The 18126-nt window shown below is 44.8% G+C and overlaps 1 protein-coding gene across 1 annotated transcript in view; it reads right to left on the bottom strand.

The window, feature by feature from the left end:
- TNN (tenascin N) overlaps positions 1–18126 on the bottom strand; it is a 57019-nt gene that overhangs the window by 22280 nt on the left and 16613 nt on the right. Inside the window, exons 7-11 of the mRNA XM_012444388.3 lie at positions 15991–16257; positions 15075–15338; positions 6704–6970; positions 5107–5370; positions 1241–1504 (exon numbers count right to left, since the gene is read on the bottom strand). Of these exons, the coding sequence (XP_012299811.2) occupies positions 1241–1504; positions 5107–5370; positions 6704–6970; positions 15075–15338; positions 15991–16257 (1326 nt within the window). The remainder of the gene's footprint in view (positions 1–1240; positions 1505–5106; positions 5371–6703; positions 6971–15074; positions 15339–15990; positions 16258–18126) is intronic.

Raw genomic sequence — 18126 nt, 5'->3', positions numbered from 1 at the left:
TTGTATTTTTTAGTAGAGACGGGGTTTCACCATGTTGGGCCAGGCTGGTCTCAAACTCCTGAGCTCAGGTGATCTGCCGCCTCAGCCTCCCAAAGTACTGGGATTACAGGCATGAGCCACTGCACCCAGCCACGTTTCTTTCGTTTTTTCACATCTCTGTTTAGTTTGAAAATATTTACTATAAGCTGGCCACTGATATCTGTGAGACAAGATGATAGTTGGTATTTCAATAAACGTCCTTCTGAACCAGTCTTACTTCCTCTATAAACATAGGGCTAACCTTCCTAGTGCTGTCATAAGCACTAATTAAGACAGCAAATGAGTCTAAGTGTCCTTCCTGTTTTTCCTTCCTCCCTTCTTTCTTCATTGGCAAGGAGAGAGAATAATAATTCTCTTTTATATTACTTTTTAGATTAAAAATGCAAGCTAATTTTAACTTAATAATAATTCTATAATAAATAACAATAAAAGAATTAATAATTCTCTTTTATATTACTTTTTAGATTAAAAATGCAAGCTAATTTTAACTTAATAATTCTATAATAAATAATAATAAAAGAATTAATAATTCTCTTTTATATTACTTTTTAGATTCAAAATGCACGCTAATTTTAACTAATAAAAATTATAGAGAAATTCAAGTCACCTCTAGCTCCCATGGCTACACTTGGTGCCGTCAGCCGTGAGCGGAATGGACAGACCTTGCCCGTACTGCCTGAACAGGAACAGGCCCACAGACCTCAGGGCGGGCGGTGCTCTCTTCCAGGTGCCTCTGGGGCCTGACCTCTGTGACGCTCCGCCAAGACCAGAGGCCCCATCACACACACAAAATACGTGTAGTTCAGACACCTTTCATCATCAGCTGAGAATGGAATGGAGAAAGATGCACCCCCATTGCCCCCATTCTGGAAGATGGAAACAGAAAAGGCTCCTGCCTCTCTCTTCTCCCAACTGCAGCTGAGGTCGAATCATTTTCTCCATTGAGAGTGTGGAGAGTCTGAGCGCTGGGCCGGGTGGAGGGGTGAGGGAGGTCACCTGTGACACCACCACTTCCTCTACGCTTCTCATCTTATCTGAGCTGTTATGTCAACTTAATTAGCTCAAAGAGGCGAAAAAGGAACCGCTTTGAAGAATGCCCTCCGGTAAGGCTACAACCCTCCTGCTCCCTTCCCCAGCCCACTGATGGAGGAAGGCTCTCTCCTGGTGTGAGGGGTTCCCCTGTCCTGGTCCTTCTCAGTACCTGTCTGGGCCTTGGCGTCGGCCTTCTTGCTCTCCTGGTCCCCCTTCTGGGCCCACACGTGCACCGTGTACTCCACGCCCGGCCTCAGGCCCGTCAGGACGGTGCTGCTCTGCTCCTTCGCCACCGGAACCTCCCTGGTCTCTCGGTCAGCAGAGGTGTAGCGCACCACGTACTTGTCAATGGAGGCCTGCACCGGGTCCCAGGAGACAGTGGCCGTATTCTCTGTCACCCGGTCAATCACCAGGTTTTTGGGGTTGTCAATTTCTTTTAAAGAAGATTTAGAAAAGGCTGAACTTTACAACAGAGGAAAGCATCCCATCCCACCACCCCATCACCAGGAGGTTTTCATCATGTTATCGTTACTAATGGTAGAATTCCACTTAAAACCTGAGTACAGGCTCCTGGTCCCCATTTCCAAGGAAACAAACCACTGGATCCAAAACTAGAAGGAATCAGATCTTCTCCCAGTTTGTTAATATGGAAATTTTCTGTCCTTGTAATTCTCACCAAAATGACAATAAAACTTCCTGACCAACAAGATAAGCCACCAGAACTGCTGTGGGTATAACCACTTTTATGATCTCCATGGTATCCAGTTATTTTGTTTCACAGAATTTAAGAGCCGAGAAGTCATATCCTCCAACCTTCCTGACTTACCAAAGGGGAGGAGAATGGAGGCCCAGGGAAATGGAGGGTCTAGGTCAGGTTCCTATTGACTTCTTACGTGGAAGCCAATACTCTTCGCTCTGAATTTTGGGCCTTCCCACCCTCTCAAGGCTTCTGCTGTGGATCTGCCTTCTCTCTCCTGTATCATCAATCTCTTCTTCTCTGTCATCAGTCCCAGACTAGCAAGGTCTGGGATCCCCCATCCTTCCCCATATCATTCCATTTCTCTGCATTCCTGAACTGACAGATTGTCTCAGGAGAAATGTCTACGTACCTTAACTTCATCGCTCACTCTCCAATCAATTGTGTGTGCATCTTTCTATGCCACACAACTAAATCTGCTAGTCTAGGTCACCAACAACATCCATGCTGCCACATGTGCTGGATACTTGCTCTTCTCAACTTTACACTACTTATGGGTGGCAGAGCTGATCCACTCCCTCCTTCTTGGAACCCTCTTGTTGCTTGGCTTCTATGACTACATACTCCCTTGATTTTCCTAACTCGCTGGATCTTCTTCAGTCCTTTGTTAGCAACCTTCAAACACTGGAGCACCCAAAGTTCCCTTTCTTTGTTGTTTGTTTTGTTTTGTTTTTCTGAGACAGGGTCTTGCTCTGTCACCCAAGCTGGAGAGCAGTGGTGCTATCATAGCTCACTGCAGCCTTGCCCTCCCAGGCTCAAGCAATCCTCCCACCTCACCCTCCCTAGTAGCTGGGAATACAGGTGTACGCCACCATACCCAGCCAAGTTTTGTATTTTTTTTTTAGTAAAGACAGGATTTCACCAGGCTGGTCTTGAACTCCTGAGCTCAAGTGATTTACCTACCTCAGCCTTCCGATGTTCTGGGATTACAGGTAAGGGCCACTGCAACTGTCCCAAAGCTCTCTCTTTTTCTCTCTCTACTGTTCCTCCCAGGTGATCTCATTCATGCCTATGGCTTTAAATACCAACTAGATGCTAATCACTCCACAGTATCTATTAATTCTGAGCCCCTGACGAGTTTATACAACTGCATCTCCACCACAGCGCCTGGCCTGTATTGGACACTCAGTAAATAGCTATGTAATCAATAAACAAATCACTCAATTAACCAAGGAATCTCACGAATATCTTGAACTTAAATATTTAAAAGTCTTGACGTTCCTCCCCAAACTTTTTATTTCTCAGTCTCCCCTCTCAAGAAATGGTGGTCCAATCTTCCATGTTGCTCAAATAAAAAACACAGGCCACACTTGAGTCCTCATTTTCTTCCGACTCCACATCTGTCAACAGGTATTATCATTCTTACCTCAAAAATATATTCCAGACACTCCCTGTTCTCTACCCTTCTGCCATCACACTTATCTAGACCATTCGCATCTTGCATCCGACTTTCCTAGCAGCTTCTCTACTAATCTCCCCACTTCTTTCCTTGTCATTTCTTTCCATTTAGTCTCCTCACTGTGGCCTGGAAAATGTTTTTTTAAATAAACATTGCATACTATCACTCTTCTAGTATGAATTAACATGGCCCACTTTGTCCTCTAAGCGCCACATGGTTCTGGCTGACCTGCCTCTGCTCCTCCCACCTCATCTCAGGCCACTTCCTCTCCCACCCTCTATGCTCCAGCAAAACCAGCCTCTTTTCTTTCTCGAACCATGCCAGGTACTGTTCCAGCTGAGGGCCATTACACATACTCTTCCCTCTGCCAGAAATGGCTAGCTTTCCCCAACATCCATTCTCCTCCTTCTTCTATAAGCACACTCACTAACCAACGATCTCCCTGCAATGATGAAAATATTCTACAATCTGCACAGTCCAATACTGTAGTTGTTAGTCACATGTGGCTACTGACCATTTGAAATGTGGCTAATCCAAGTGAGAAAATTTTATTTCAATTATTTTAAATTAGTTAAAATTTAGGCTGGGCGTGGTGACCCACGCCTGTAATCCCAGCACTTTGGGAAGCTGAGGCAGGAGGACCACTTGAGCCTAGGAGTTCAACATAGTGAGACCCCCATCTCTAAAAAAATAAAAAATTAGTCAGGAGCGGTGGCATGTACTTGTGGTCCCAGATACTTGGGAAGCTGAGGTGGGAGGATGGCTTGAGCTTGGGAGGTCAAGCCTACAGTGAACCGTGATCATACCACTGTACTCCAGCCTAGCTAACAGAGTGAGACCCTGTCTCTGAAGATAAAATAAAAATAGAAATAATTTAAATAGCCACATGTAGCTAGCAGCTGCTGTGTTGGACAGGACAGCATAACCAAAGTTAAAGCTGGGCACAGGGCCATCCAGCTGAAGATCTCATTTCCTAGCCTTTTCTGCAGTGAACTCTGTCTGGGACCCAGCAATGGAAGATAAGAACTGATGTGTGCAACGTCCCAGTCATGCCCTGACCTCATGCCTCTTCCCACTGGCTACAATGGGGACTGGGTAGTGACCAGGTAAAGGAGGGCAACTTGCTGGGGATGACTAAGCAACAGTCACAGAAGAAGCCTGGATGAGGCTCCTCTCCTGGATGAGGAGCTACTGTATCAGCCCTTGCCATTCTACGAAGAGGAATATGCTCCATTCCCGCTTAAGCAACTGTTATTTGAGTGTTCCTGTATATCCTATTACTACTCACCCTTCCCATCTACAAGACACCCTTACCCCATAATTCTCTGTACCTACACCATGTTCATCTCCTTCATAGAACTCAGCACAACAAGAGTGACCTCTGGTCATCCTCACGACTACACTCCCTCCAGCACCATGACAGTTCACGAATTCCACGGCGACAAGTCAGGAAGTTCCCCTATATGGTCTAAAAAGGGGAGGAATGAATAATCCACGCCTTATTTAGCATGTCATCAAGAAATAACCATAAAAATGGACCGCCAGCAGTCCTCAGGGCTGCTCTGCCTAGGGCTAGTAGCCATTCTTTTATTCCTTCACTTTCCTAATAAACTTGCTTTCACTTTACTCTGATTACTTGCCCTGAACTCTTTCCTGCCCCAGATCCAAGAACCCTCTCTAAGGGTCTGGATCGGGAGCTCTTTCTTGTAACACTTTGTTCTTTCTTCAGGCTAATGAAAGTTTTTTTGCCAGCAAACTCTCCGAAATCAGTCTGCAGCTCTGAGGTTACAGACACCAAAAGCAGCCGCATCATTACTCAGCTGCAACAGATCAACCTGCATTAATTACCCCGGTTTGCCCTCCCCTTCCCTCCTATTACCTGTCTGGGCCTTGGTGTCGGCCTTCTTGCTCTCCTGGTCCCCCTTCTGGGCCCACACGTGCACCGTGTACTCCACGCCCGGCCTCAGGCCCGTCAGGACGGTGCTGCTCTGCTCCTTCCCCACCGGAACCTCCCTGGTGTCTCCATCAGCAGAGGTGTAGCGCACCACATACTTGTCAATGGAGGCCTGCACCGGGTCCCAGGAGACAGTGGCCATATTCTCTGTCACCCGGTCAGTGACCAGGTTTTTGGGGCTGTCAATGTCTGAAAAAAAAATGCTGATGAATATGTGCTATGAACAGGTCTCAGAGTGCAGAAACTGGCAGTCGCTTAGTGTAGGGTGAAACCCTGTCATGTTTTGTGGGGTTTCCACCTCTTACGCTCTTGCTTCATTTTTAGCTGTTTCACAGACATCATCTTCTCCCCTGAGATATACCTTGCTCCTCAATAGAAAGCACAATAGACCAGAACCTGAAAATACGGGCTGTTACCTCTACCAAGTGTTTAGCAAAAACAAATCTTTTATTCATCTAGTAACGGGTATATCAAGCCCCAACTCTGTACGTGGAATGCTCTAGACAGTGTGCAAAATCCAGAGTTGGAAAAGACATGGTCTCTGCTCACAAGGAACTAACAATTTTGTATCTGGCATCTTGTCAGTGAAGACTTCCTATTTCATAGTAGAAGATTCTAAAAGCCAATTCCAAACGTAAGCTCCCAGAGGAGGGCTGCATCCTATTCTCCTGTGTTCCCAGTGCCTAGTAGGGGGTAGGGCACATGGAAAGTGCTCACTGCATGTTATTAAAAGAATCTGCAAAAAGTAAAACCCTGGTTGAATATCCTCTAGTATGTCACAGACTCACTGTCATGCTGGTTTGCTGATTAAATCACTGTACAAAATATGGTTAGATATTGCTTCCTCTAAAATAAAAATATAATGCAGGAGCTATCCTTATCTTCAAAACTCTGCCTCACATACACTCTGCTATTCCACAGAGAGGAATATACTCCTTTCTTGTTTAGGCACCCATTATTTGGGTGTTTCGGTCAGTGTGTATCCTATTACTATTTACCCATCCCATCTGAGAAACATCACCGCCTCATTATTCTCTATACCTACACCATGTCATCTCCTTCATAGAACTTATCATAATTTCTAGTTATAAATTTGTTTTATAGTTATAACAAGATTTATTTGTCATAAAACAAATGATATACATCTTCTTGCTATGGCAGATGTGATGTCTACATTCTTAAAGTCAAAATTTCAATATACTATTAACAATATTTGATTTTGATTTTCTATTCCCACTCACAAACTCACTAAGAGACCCTCGATACTGTCTACAGTAAAAGATCCATGCTATCGGAAGAGGAGTTGATGGACATGACCGTTCAGTCATAGCCTGGAGACGTTCCACAAGGAAACTAGTTAAAGGGAAATGAGGGATGGTGCGTGCAATCTGTTACGAAGGGATGCCCTCTCACCCTTCCATTAATCATTGATTTTTGCCAATGTTAGAGAAGGAAAACAAAACTTGTCATCCATTGACTTAGCATAAAAGCTCTTATATTCCCAAAGAACAATGCTCTTTACCTGTCTGGGCCTTCATGCCGGCCTTCTTGCTCTCCTGGGCCCCCTTCTGGGCCCACACGTGCACCGTGTACTCCATGCCTGGTCTCAGACCCGTCAGGACAGTGCTCCTCTCCTCCTTCTCCACTGGAACATCCCTGGTCTCTCCGTCCTCAGCAGAGGTGTAGTGCACCACATACCTGTCAATGGTGGCCTGCACTGGGTCCCAGGAGACAATGGCCATATTCTCTGTCACCCGGTCGGTCACCAGGTTTTGGGGGCTGTCAATGTCTGGAAAAAAAAAATGCTGATCAATAAACACTATTAACAGGTACCAAAGAGTGAGATCTTCTGGGCATTTTACTTATGGCGAGGTGGGTTTCCCGTCTTTACGGTTTCTCCATATCATATGTTGTTTCCAGTTGTTTCATGGATATAGCTCCCCACAGCTGGATTCTTGGATTTTCAACAAGGCAGCACAAGAGAGTGGTATGAGTACTAAATTCAAAATCAGAAGAGCAGGGTTCTAGTCCCAGCCCAGAGAGGCAGAGCAGAGGCGCAGGATGGAGCCAGGTTACTAGTGATCTAATCCCAGCTCTACCATCTGCTAGCTGTGGCCCTGGACAACTCAGCTGCCCCTGGCTGGGCCTCAGCTTCTTCATCTGTAAAATCTGAGGTTTGGGTTACATGGACTTTTCAGATTCTTTCAAGCATGAATATTCTATGCATGTATCTAATTTCATAAATGACTAACTTGTTTTTGTGACATTGGGCAAGTTGCTTTGCTTTACTTCTGTATTTGTAAAACGGGGTTGTGAATGATTATTGCACTTATCTCTCAGTAGCTCTGTACACCAAGAGAAAACAATGTCATGCAGAAAAGGGGCTTTGAAAATGTTAAACTATTACAGAGTTTACCACTCTGAAGCCACAGAATATTCACTCTATAATTTAAAATGTAATCAAGGGCAAACCTACCTCTCTGCCTAAATTTTCTCCATAAGAAAAAAAAGTCAGGAGAAAATAATATTAGCACATATTCTACAGAGTTATTGTGAGTGTTATATGAGTTAATAACATGTTCCCTAGTGTGACATCAGCAAGATGGCCACTTAGAATCCTCTGACACTCATCTTCTGCACAAAAACAACTAAAACAAAGAATAAACAAACACTTTAAAAAAAAATAAGTAAAGAAGAGTGCAGGATTATGTCAAAGGAGAAGCAGAAACCCTGGTGAGCACAGAAACTCAGGATGGCCACATAGAGAACAGAAGGAAACACTGGGGCCCCACCACCCCATTGCCCAGCTGAGATCAGCTGGAAACCAGGAAGAACTTCTCCTAACAGCAAAAGGTAAGCAGGAAGATCCCAGTAGCCCATATCAGCACCTTGTACATCTACCATCCTCACCATCGGGATCTTGTACAGCTCTCACAGGCACTAAGCACAGCTAAGGTAGCTGCCTACAGGCACACAACTGCGCTCCCTCAGAGATGGAGCCAACACTGTGTCCCACCCACTGTGGCCTGCAGGGCAATTGTGTTACACCATCTTAGAAGTGGACCTACTGTTGGCATGTGTCTTGCTCTGGGGGTGAGTAGCCATTCACCCCTCAGCTACTTGCTGCTACTGTACCTGGCCTCACAGAGACTGGGATACTGCCTTCATCCCTGAGGGTAAACTGCTGCTGAGACACCAGCACCCAGTGTCCTGACATCTCCAAGTGGAGCTGTGAGTAACTGTTACACCTTTCCCCATGGGTCCAAGCAGATATGGAACCACTCCATGTCCCCCTTCCCTACCCACTCAGATCAGAGCTGAGGCTGCACACTCTTTTCTGGAGAATCAGTACTTTGGTAAAAGAGCTCCATTCCCTTCTCTCACGGTAGGCAGCACCCTACCTGTAGGGACCTGAGCTGAAATTGCACTAGTTTCAGCTCCTAAGTGAACAATGATTTTGACAGAGCCCTATATTCCAGGAAAATGGTGTTGAGGCCATTCAGAATAGTCATATCCCTCAGGACTGAGCTGGAATGGCACATTGCCCACTGTGGAATCAGTGGCTCAGCCAAGCTGAGCAGCTGCACATCTTAGGGCTCTGCTGACACAGTACCCTAGGTCCCAGGGAAATACAGCAGTGGCTGGCTGAGACACCCAACCCTACCAGCCCGAGAGCTCTAGTATTCTGCATCCCTAGAGCTGGACTAGGCCCCTTGAGTCTGAGCTCCTGAGACAATCCTCTCCCAGGGAGTAGAGTCACTGCCGTGCTGCTCCTTGCCCTGCTTGATCCCAAAAAACAGTGTGCCTGATTATTTTGGGGTACTTGCTGCTGCTGCACCTGGCCTCACAGAGACTGGGATACTTCCAAGTCCCACCATTGTAGAGTCTAGAATCACCACTACACAATTCCTCACCCTAGGGATCCAAGTTGCCACTGAGCTCTATTGGTGCAGGCTCCCAAATTACAGCAATTACAGCCATACCCTGCACCATGAGCTCAAACTTCCAGAGCACTTCTTCTTCCTCTGAGTTAAACCAGGGCTATGCCCTGCCCACCAGGGGTAGGATTACAGTTACAACCTGACCTCCTGAAGCCAAGCTGCTCAGCACTATGGCAACCTATATTTAGCCCTGACACAGAGATCATTCTGCATTCCAAGACTCAAGTGCCGCTATAGGTTCACAAGACCCTAATCCTAAGTAAGACTTTGCCCCACAGTTGCTTTGAGCACCTGTACTTGAAACCCAGTGCCATGGCAGCCGCTTCCAAGCCATGTCAGACCTGACACCAAGAGAGATCCCTTCAGCTAAGTCTTCCCATTGTGGAGAAAATGAGAATAGAATAGCTCTTGCCGTAATAGCCCTTGCCACCAAGGACATTAACAACCTATGCTGCCACCACTGCTGCCACCACCACTACCACAAACTGCTATAGTCTAGGCCACTGATATGCCCATACTTCTTGCTGATGTCAAACACAGCCAAAGAAGCTGCTCAGAGACTATACCACTGGACCTACGTGAACCACCCTTCCCAACTGGCACATTAAAATGCAACCAAGGTAAAAGTATTTCTCTAAGAAATCCACTTTAGAAAGTTTGGAAGAGGCAATTGTTCCACCAGATGCACAGACCTCAATGCAGGGACACAAGGAACATGAAAAAAGCAAGAAAATATGATATCACCAAAGGAACAAAATAACTCTCCAGAAACAGACCCCAATTAAAAAGAAATCAATACATTGTCAGAAAAGGAATTCAAAATAATGATTTTTAAGGAAACTTAATGAAATTCAAAAAATAGAGATAGACAATTTGATGAAATCAGAAAAATAATACATGATATGAATGAGAAATTCAATGAAGAGATAGATATCATAAAAAAGAAACACAGCTAACAAATCCAAGAATGAAATAAAAAAAGTAATAAAGAGCTTCAACAGCAGACTTGATCTAGCAGAAAAAAAAGAATCTCTGAACTTGAAGATAAGTTGTTTGACATTACCCAGTAAGAGAAAAATAAATAAAAATGAAAAAGAGTGAAGAAAGCCTACAAAACCTATGGGATACTATTAAGTGGATATTCATATTATAGGAGCTCCTGAAAAAAAGAGATGTAAAAATACATATAAAGCCTACTTAATGAAATAATAGCTGAAAATGTCCCAAGTCTGGGGAGAGATATGAATATTGCTCACTGCAACCTCTATTTCCCAGATTCAAGTGATTCTCCTGCTTCAGCCTCCCCAGTTGCTGGGGTTACAGGCATGTACCACTAGGCTGAGCTAAATTTTGGGAGTTTCTTTGTTTTTTTTGAGACAGAGTTTCACTCTTTTTGCCCAGGTTGCAGTGCAATGATGCGATCTTAGCTCACTGCAACCTCCACCTTCCACGTTCAAGCAATTCTCCTGCCTCAGCCTCCCGAGTAGCTGGGATTACAGGCACCCACCAACATGCCCAGCTAATTTTTGTATTTTTAGTAGAGATGGAGTTTCAACATGTTGGCCAGGCTGGTCTTGAACTCCTGACCTCAGGTGATCTGCCTGCCTCAACCTCCCAAAGTGGGATTACAAGCATGAGCCTAGAAAAAACAATTCTAAAATTCATGTGGAACCACAGAAGACCCCAAATAGCCAAAGCAATACTGAGCAAAAATAACAAAGCTGGAGGCTGACTTTAATATGTACTACAAAACTACAGTAACCAAAATAGCATGATACTGACATAAAAACAGACACATAGACCAATGGAACAGAATAGAGAACCCAGAAATAAATCCACGTATTTACAGCCAACTGATTTTTGACAAAGTAGCAAGAACATCCAGTGGGGACAGAACAGTCTCTTCAATAAATGGTTCTAGAAAAACTGAATATCCACATGCAGAAGAATAAAACTAGACCTCTATCTCCCACCTTATTCCAAAATTAAATTTAAATGAATTAAAGAATTAAATGTAAGACCTGAAACAATGAAATTACAGAAGAAAACTTTGGGGAAACACTTTAGAACATTGGTCTAGGCAAAGATTTTTTGGGTAAGACCTCAAAAGCACAGGCAACAAAAGCAAAAATAGACAAATGGAACTATATCAAGCTAAAAAGCTTCTGTGCAGCAAAGGAAATATTAGAGAGAATGAAGAGACAACCTACATAATGGGAAAAACTATTTGCAAACTGTCTATGTGATAAAGTATTAATAAACAGAATACATAGGGAGTTCAAATAACTCTATAGCAAAATAATAATAACAATAATCTTATTTTAAAATGGGCAAATGATCTAAATAGACATTTCTCAAAAGAAGACATACAAATGGCCAACAAACATTTATGAAAAAATGTTCAACATCACTAATCACCAAGGAAATGCAAATCAAAACCACAGTGAGGTATCATCTCATCCCAGTTAAAATTGCTATCATCATAAAGACAAACAATAACAGGTACTGGTGGGGATGTGGAGAAAGAGGAATGCTAGTACACTGCTGGTAGGAATGGCAATTAGAACAGCCACTACGAATAAAAGCATGGAGCTTCCTCAAAGAACTAAAAGTAGATGTATCATATGATCCGGCAATCTCATTGTTGAGTACACATCCAAAAAAAAAAAAAATGGAAATCAGTATATCAAAGAGATATCTGCATGCCCATGTTTACTGCAGTATTATTCACAATAGCCAAAATACTGAATTAACCTAACTGTCCACTAGTGAATGAATAAAGAAAATGTGATATACATATCACATTTTATATATGTAATATGAAAAAATATGATATATATATACACACACACACGTGCACGCGCACACACACACACAAAATTCAATACTATTCAGCCATAAAAAGGAATAAAATCCCTTCATTTGCAGCAACACGGATTAAACTGGAGGTTATTATGTTAAGTGAAATAAGCCAGGCACAGAAAGACAAATATTGCACGTTCTTACTCGCATGTGGGAGCTAAAAAAAATTGATCTCATGGAATTTGAAAGGAAAATGATGGCAGAGGCTGGGAAGAGCAGGGGAATGAAGACAAGTTGGCATAAGGGTCCAAAATACAGTTAGATAGAAGAAATATGTTCTAGTGTTTGATAGCACAGTAGAATGACTACAGTTAACAATCATTTATTGTACATTTCAAAATAGCCAGAGGAGAAGATTTGACATGTTCCTAACACAAAGGAACGCCAAATGTTTGAGGTGATGGATATCCTGATTATCCTGATTTGATCATCACATGTTGCATGCATGTATTAAAATATCACATGTACCTATAAATATGTATATTATTATGTATCAATTTTTTTAAAAAGAAACAAATGTCTATTACGACAGTTCTTAGCACTAGTAGATGCACAATGACCATAAGCTATCATTATTAACAGCAGTTTGTTAATACGTTATAAATACAAGAAATTATGCTCCGCCATACCACACATACAGAAGATACTTAAAAAGACATTCATACACACACACAAAAATACTAGCATTGCTTTGTTCTAAATAATTCATTGTAAAAGCCATTTTCCCAAAGTCTTTCTCATACATCCTATTACACATGTTGGTTTAGGCTGTAACTCCAAGAAAATGGGTATCTACATTCCAACCTGAGGGACCACAGTTAAGGCAAGATCAACAACCGTTTTGTGACCCTTAGCTGACCAATCATCTTCACCCTATAAAAGAGGCTGGAGAGGCCAATGAGGTGGGACTTTAAGAAGGGATTTATTTGGAAAAACATATGCTGTGAGTCCCATGAGTGAGGCCCAACTGTTTGAATAAGCAGTTTTCAATGAAATCCTTTACGTTCTTTGTTTTGTATACCCTAGAGCAGCAATTCTCAACCAGGGACCATCAACAGTGTCTAGAGACACTTCTGGTTGTCACAACTCAGTGTGGGATCGGGGAGACATCAGGGATGCTGCTAAACATCTTACAATGCACAAGACAGACCCCTGCAACAGACAATTATCCAGCCTAAATAGCAACAGAGCCAAGGGTGAGAAACCCTGCCCAAAGCTTGAGGAACACTATGCGCTGATGTCTGACATATGCCTAAAATATCTAAGAGGTAAGGACATAGTTGGTTGCTCTGACACAGAGCAAAGAGAAGCTGTAGCATTGCAAAAGAGCTGCACATCCGGTTGAATGGACAAAGGATGCACGCAGGTTCTCCATGGACCAGACTTGGGCCCAGCACACCAGGGTAGGCCTGGGGTTGCATTAGAAGCTGTCCAAGAGGACCACCTAGAGGGGCAAGGCGACCCCACCAGAGGTGCTGGGGAAACCCCTGATGTATTGGCAGAGGAAGGGGCGTAGGAGACCAGTGGAAGACACTATAGTGAGACCCACAGTGGAAGAGGAGGACAGAAGTGCTTCATGACACAGCTGGCTTTAGCACTCATCAGGCTCCAGGGCAGGCCCAAACACCTGTTAAATAGTCAAGCATGACCTTCCATGATCCTGGCCTCCCTCCTCCTTAACCCATGGCTTGTCTTTTCTCTTGACCCCTCACTTTTCTTCCTCCTTAACCCCTCAAATTCTCCCCTCCTGACCCCTCACCTCTCCCCGTCCTGAACCCTCACCTCTCCACCTCCTGACCCCTCACCTATCCCCCTCCTGACCCCTGACCTCTCCACCTCCTAATCCCTCACTTCTCCCCTCCTGACCCCTCACCTCTCCCCCTCCTGACCCCTCACCTCTCCCCTCCTGACCCCTCACCGCTCCTCTTACTGACCCCTCACCTCTCCCTCTCCTGACCCTTCACCTCTCCCCATCCTGACCCCTCCCTTCTCCCCCTCCTGACCCCTCACCTCTCCCCTCCTGACCCCTCACCTCTCCTCTTCATGACCCCTCACTTCTCCCTTCCTGACCCCTCACCTCTCCCCCTCCTGACCCCTCACCTCTCCCCCTCCTGACCCCTCACCTCTCCTCGTGACCCCTCACTTCTTCCTTCCTGACCCCTCACTTCTCCCCCTCCTGACCCCTCACCTCTCCCCTTCTGACCCCTCACCTCTCCCCTCCTGACCTCTCACCTCTCACCCTCCTGACCCCTCACCTCTCCCCCTCCTGACCCCTCACCTCTCCTTCCCCTTGACCCTTCATCTCTCCTCCTTCCTGACCTTCACCTCTCCCCATCCTTACCCCTCAGCTCTCATCAATTTACCTCTCCCAGCAACGCCAAAGATAAATGGGTGAAAAACTGCATACAGCAAGCTAAAAGAGCAGTGCCTGGGGTACACAGGAAGAAATACGGAAGAAACTGTGTGTATCCCCTGCCTGGAGCAGGCGGCTGGCCCACAGGTGGCCCAAGCCGAGAGAGAGGAGAAGATTTCAGTAAGGAAGTATGGATTATTACATGAAAATAGATGTAAATACTAAAATGATACATTTGGAGGACTAAAAATGACTAGATATTTGCTTATGTTTAACTCATGAAACACTTATTATTTCTGCCTAAAACATTCATTCAGAGAGAGGCCAGGAACAAAAACAAGCTTGCCAAGGGTTTAAACAGGCGAGGAGTATTTTTTTAAGGTGTTTATTGATCACAATCCCTAAGTCTGCCTCCCTCAGCATGATAGTTACTTCCTGATATTTATTCCCGTCAAGGTGAAGCAGTTAGTGTGTTAATGACAAAGGGACACAGGCATAAGAACAAAGGACTATGCACGGTGGCCAGCCATCTTTAAAGACCAGAGTTTGGAGACCACCACACGCAATAGGCATTCTAAGAGAGGCCAATAAAAGGAAGTGAGCGGTACAATGCATTATGGGAGGATACCAACCTGCTCTTCCATAAAGCCCCCCTTTATCCCAAGGTCAGAGAAGAAAACTCCATGTAGACAGATCCTGAGCATAGCAGCAGCACAGCAATAATGCTCACTCCTTACCTGTCTGGGCCTTGGTGTCGGCCTTCTTGCTCTCCTGGTCCCCCTTCTGGGCCCACACGTGCACCGTGTACTCCACGCCCGGCCTCAGGCCCGTCAGGACGGTGCTGCTCTGCTCCTTCCCCACCGGAACCTCCCTGGTGTCTCCATCAGCAGAGGTGTAGCGCACCACGTACTTGTCAATGGTGGCCTGCACCGGGTCCCAGGAGACAGTGGCCATATTCTCTGTCACCCGGTCAGTCACCAGGTTTTTGGGGCTGTCAATGTCTGGAAGGAAATGTTTGGAAAAGTTTAAGCTCTGAAGCCATGGAAGGCATATTCAACCCCCCATCTTCACCATTTTCATCTTCCAGAACTATTTCAGAAGAATGCAATGGCATTCTCATCCTGAGTCTCCGCTGGGAGTCTAGGGAGAAAGTAGCCCTTTGTTCTGAATTTCAAAGGAGGAATCATTATAAATAAGGCATTCTTTCTTGGCTTTCAGTTCCCTAAAATGTGGGAGGAACGATGTCTTCTCAGTGGCATATGGCACATCATGACCTCCAGTTAAACAGCTGCCATGACATTTAGGGCTCCTAACTTAACATTTTATCAAGGGCTACTTCACTGATGAGCACTCTAAAACTATTATCACAAGCACTGCAATGACCAGATCCTGTACACATCCTCACTGAGTCTGCTAAAAGCATTGTTACCATAAGACTTTACTTCTCCCTCCCAGTGGGCCGAGTGGTCTCGTGAACAGCTCATCACTGTCAGGGAAGAGCGGCCCACTGCCATCACCACTGGGGCTCAGTCTTCCATCTTTAAGACTTCTAATTGCAAAGTCTATCTGCTCAGGCCACATCCTTTGATACCATACCCACTCAAATCCACAAGCTCAAAACTCAATTCCAATTGACCATCCCTCTTTTGTTACCTGTCGGGGCCTTGGTGTCAGCCTTCTTGCTCTCTCGGTCCCCCTTCTGGGCCCACACATGCACCATGTACTCCACGCCCGGCCTCAGGCCCGTCAAGATGGTGCCACTCTGCTCCTTGCCCACCAGAACCTCTCTGGTCTCTTGGTCGTCAGCAGAGGTGTAGCGCACCACGTACTTGTCAATGGTGGCCTGCACTGGGTCCCAGGAGATGGTGGCAGTATTCTCTGTCACTCGGTCGGTCACCAGGTTTGCTGGGCTGTCAATTTCTTTAAGAGAGAGATGAAAGAAGAATGTAGCCGTTACTACCCTCTAATTCCATAAAGACCAGCACAGGCACAGTCAAAATGATAACCTTGACAAATGCCAGAGTCTGTAATATGTCAGTGATAGAGTTAACGTAAAGGTCTAATCAAGCAAATGATCTAAAATTCCAGTAATAAGCTGGTAACATTTAATGAGAAGTGGAGTTTTCAGACAAAGCTGGCATCTTGATTAACTCAATAAACTTTTCCTGTAAGTTGCTTTGGGATAAAAAGAATTGGTCTTCACATTCAAATTTCTCCTTTAGCCTGGATTTATATAATACATTCTTCTAGTTCCTGATTCCTTGTACTTGAAAGCAATTATAGCTAATAAACCTCTGCATCTGCTCTAATATGTTCTTTGAGAAGAAAAATATCCTAGAAGTAGGAGCCATCATTTCTTTCCATATAAAACATTATGTCTGTGGCCGGGGAATCAGGAGACTGTTTAATTGATAATAACTGAGGTCTGGACTAATAAAAAGAATCATACTTGTAGAACCTGTCTGGGTTTCTCTGTGATTAAACTGGGCGACAACCTGAGCTTCACCTTTTCCTGGTGGCTAACTTTGGACAAGCTGTGTAATTTAAGTGTCTGTCTCCTCAACGCTATGAAGAGAGAAATACCAGTACCTACCTCATAGGTTATGGTGAATACTAAATGAGATATTGCACAGCAAATACTTAAACATAAGTTGTTATTAATGGCATCTGAGGCAGGAAATACCACTTTCTCCACAAAATGTACATCCTTAGAGAGTCAAAAATCCAAGCAATTGTGTGTATGGTTAGCATGTCTTTATTATCCTCTTTCAGAAACTACATCCTCAAAAAAGGCTGTACTGGCCAGGCGCAGTGGCCCAGGCCTATAACCCCAGCACTTTGGGAGGCCAAGGCAGGCAGATTACCTGAGGTCAAGAGTTCAAGACCAGCCTGGCCAACATGGTGAAACCCCATCTCTACTAAAAATCTAAAAAATTAGCCAGGTGCAGTGGTGCGTGCCTGTAATCCCAGCTACTCAGGAGGCTGAGGCAAGAGAATCACTTAAACCCGGAAGGCGGAGGTTGTGGTGAGCCGAAATCATGCCATTGCACTCCAGCCTGGATGACAGAGCAAGACTCCATCTCAACAACAAAAAAAGCCGTACTTCTTGTGACAGCACCTGCATTTCATATCTGTACAGGACCACTTGCCAAGAGTGACAGGCCAGTATGTGGAATGCACAGTCACGTGCAATGACTCACCCTGGGGAACAGAGTTCGGCACGCACCACAGACATCTGACAGGAGGACAAATGATTTAGTGCCCAGGGTTCTGAGCTGGCATCATCCTTCACTAGTGCACCAAATGCACAGACCATAAAAACCCCTTGAGATTACCTGTCATATTCTCACACTTTAGCTTCTGCAGATGCTGCCTTCACCGTAACTCCCACCCATCCCTCTAGGCTTTGCTCAGATGTCACCTCCTCCCACAGCCCGCACGGCCCCTCTCCTGTCCCAGTCTGTGGTAGGTCCCCTCTCTTCAGGTTCCCATAGCTCCAGGGATATTTGTTTGCTCTGGAACATAACTCACTGTCCTTTATCTTTTCCTTCTCTACACAGAGGATTGCGAATGCCATACGGGGGTAAACCACATCCTTCATGTTTGTCCCCCCAGGACTCAGCTCTGGTCTGACCCCCTCCCAGTGGCAATGCTTCATCACAGAGGCTCCCTGCTGCTCACACCATTCCCGACTAAGAAAAGGGAAGGTTCTTCTCTATTCCAACTTCGTTTTAAAAATGCCGACCCAATTGCTCTTTCTTTTCACAATATTCAAAATCCTAGTAAACA

This window comes from Aotus nancymaae, unplaced genomic scaffold (genome assembly GCF_030222135.1).
Source record: "Aotus nancymaae isolate 86718 unplaced genomic scaffold, 86718_ANA_hifiasm-v0.15.2.pri h1tg000108l, whole genome shotgun sequence".
NCBI lineage: Eukaryota > Metazoa > Chordata > Mammalia > Primates > Aotidae > Aotus > Aotus nancymaae.
The sequence above is the reverse complement of the archived record's forward strand: the minus strand, read 5'-3'. Positions and strand labels throughout refer to the sequence as shown.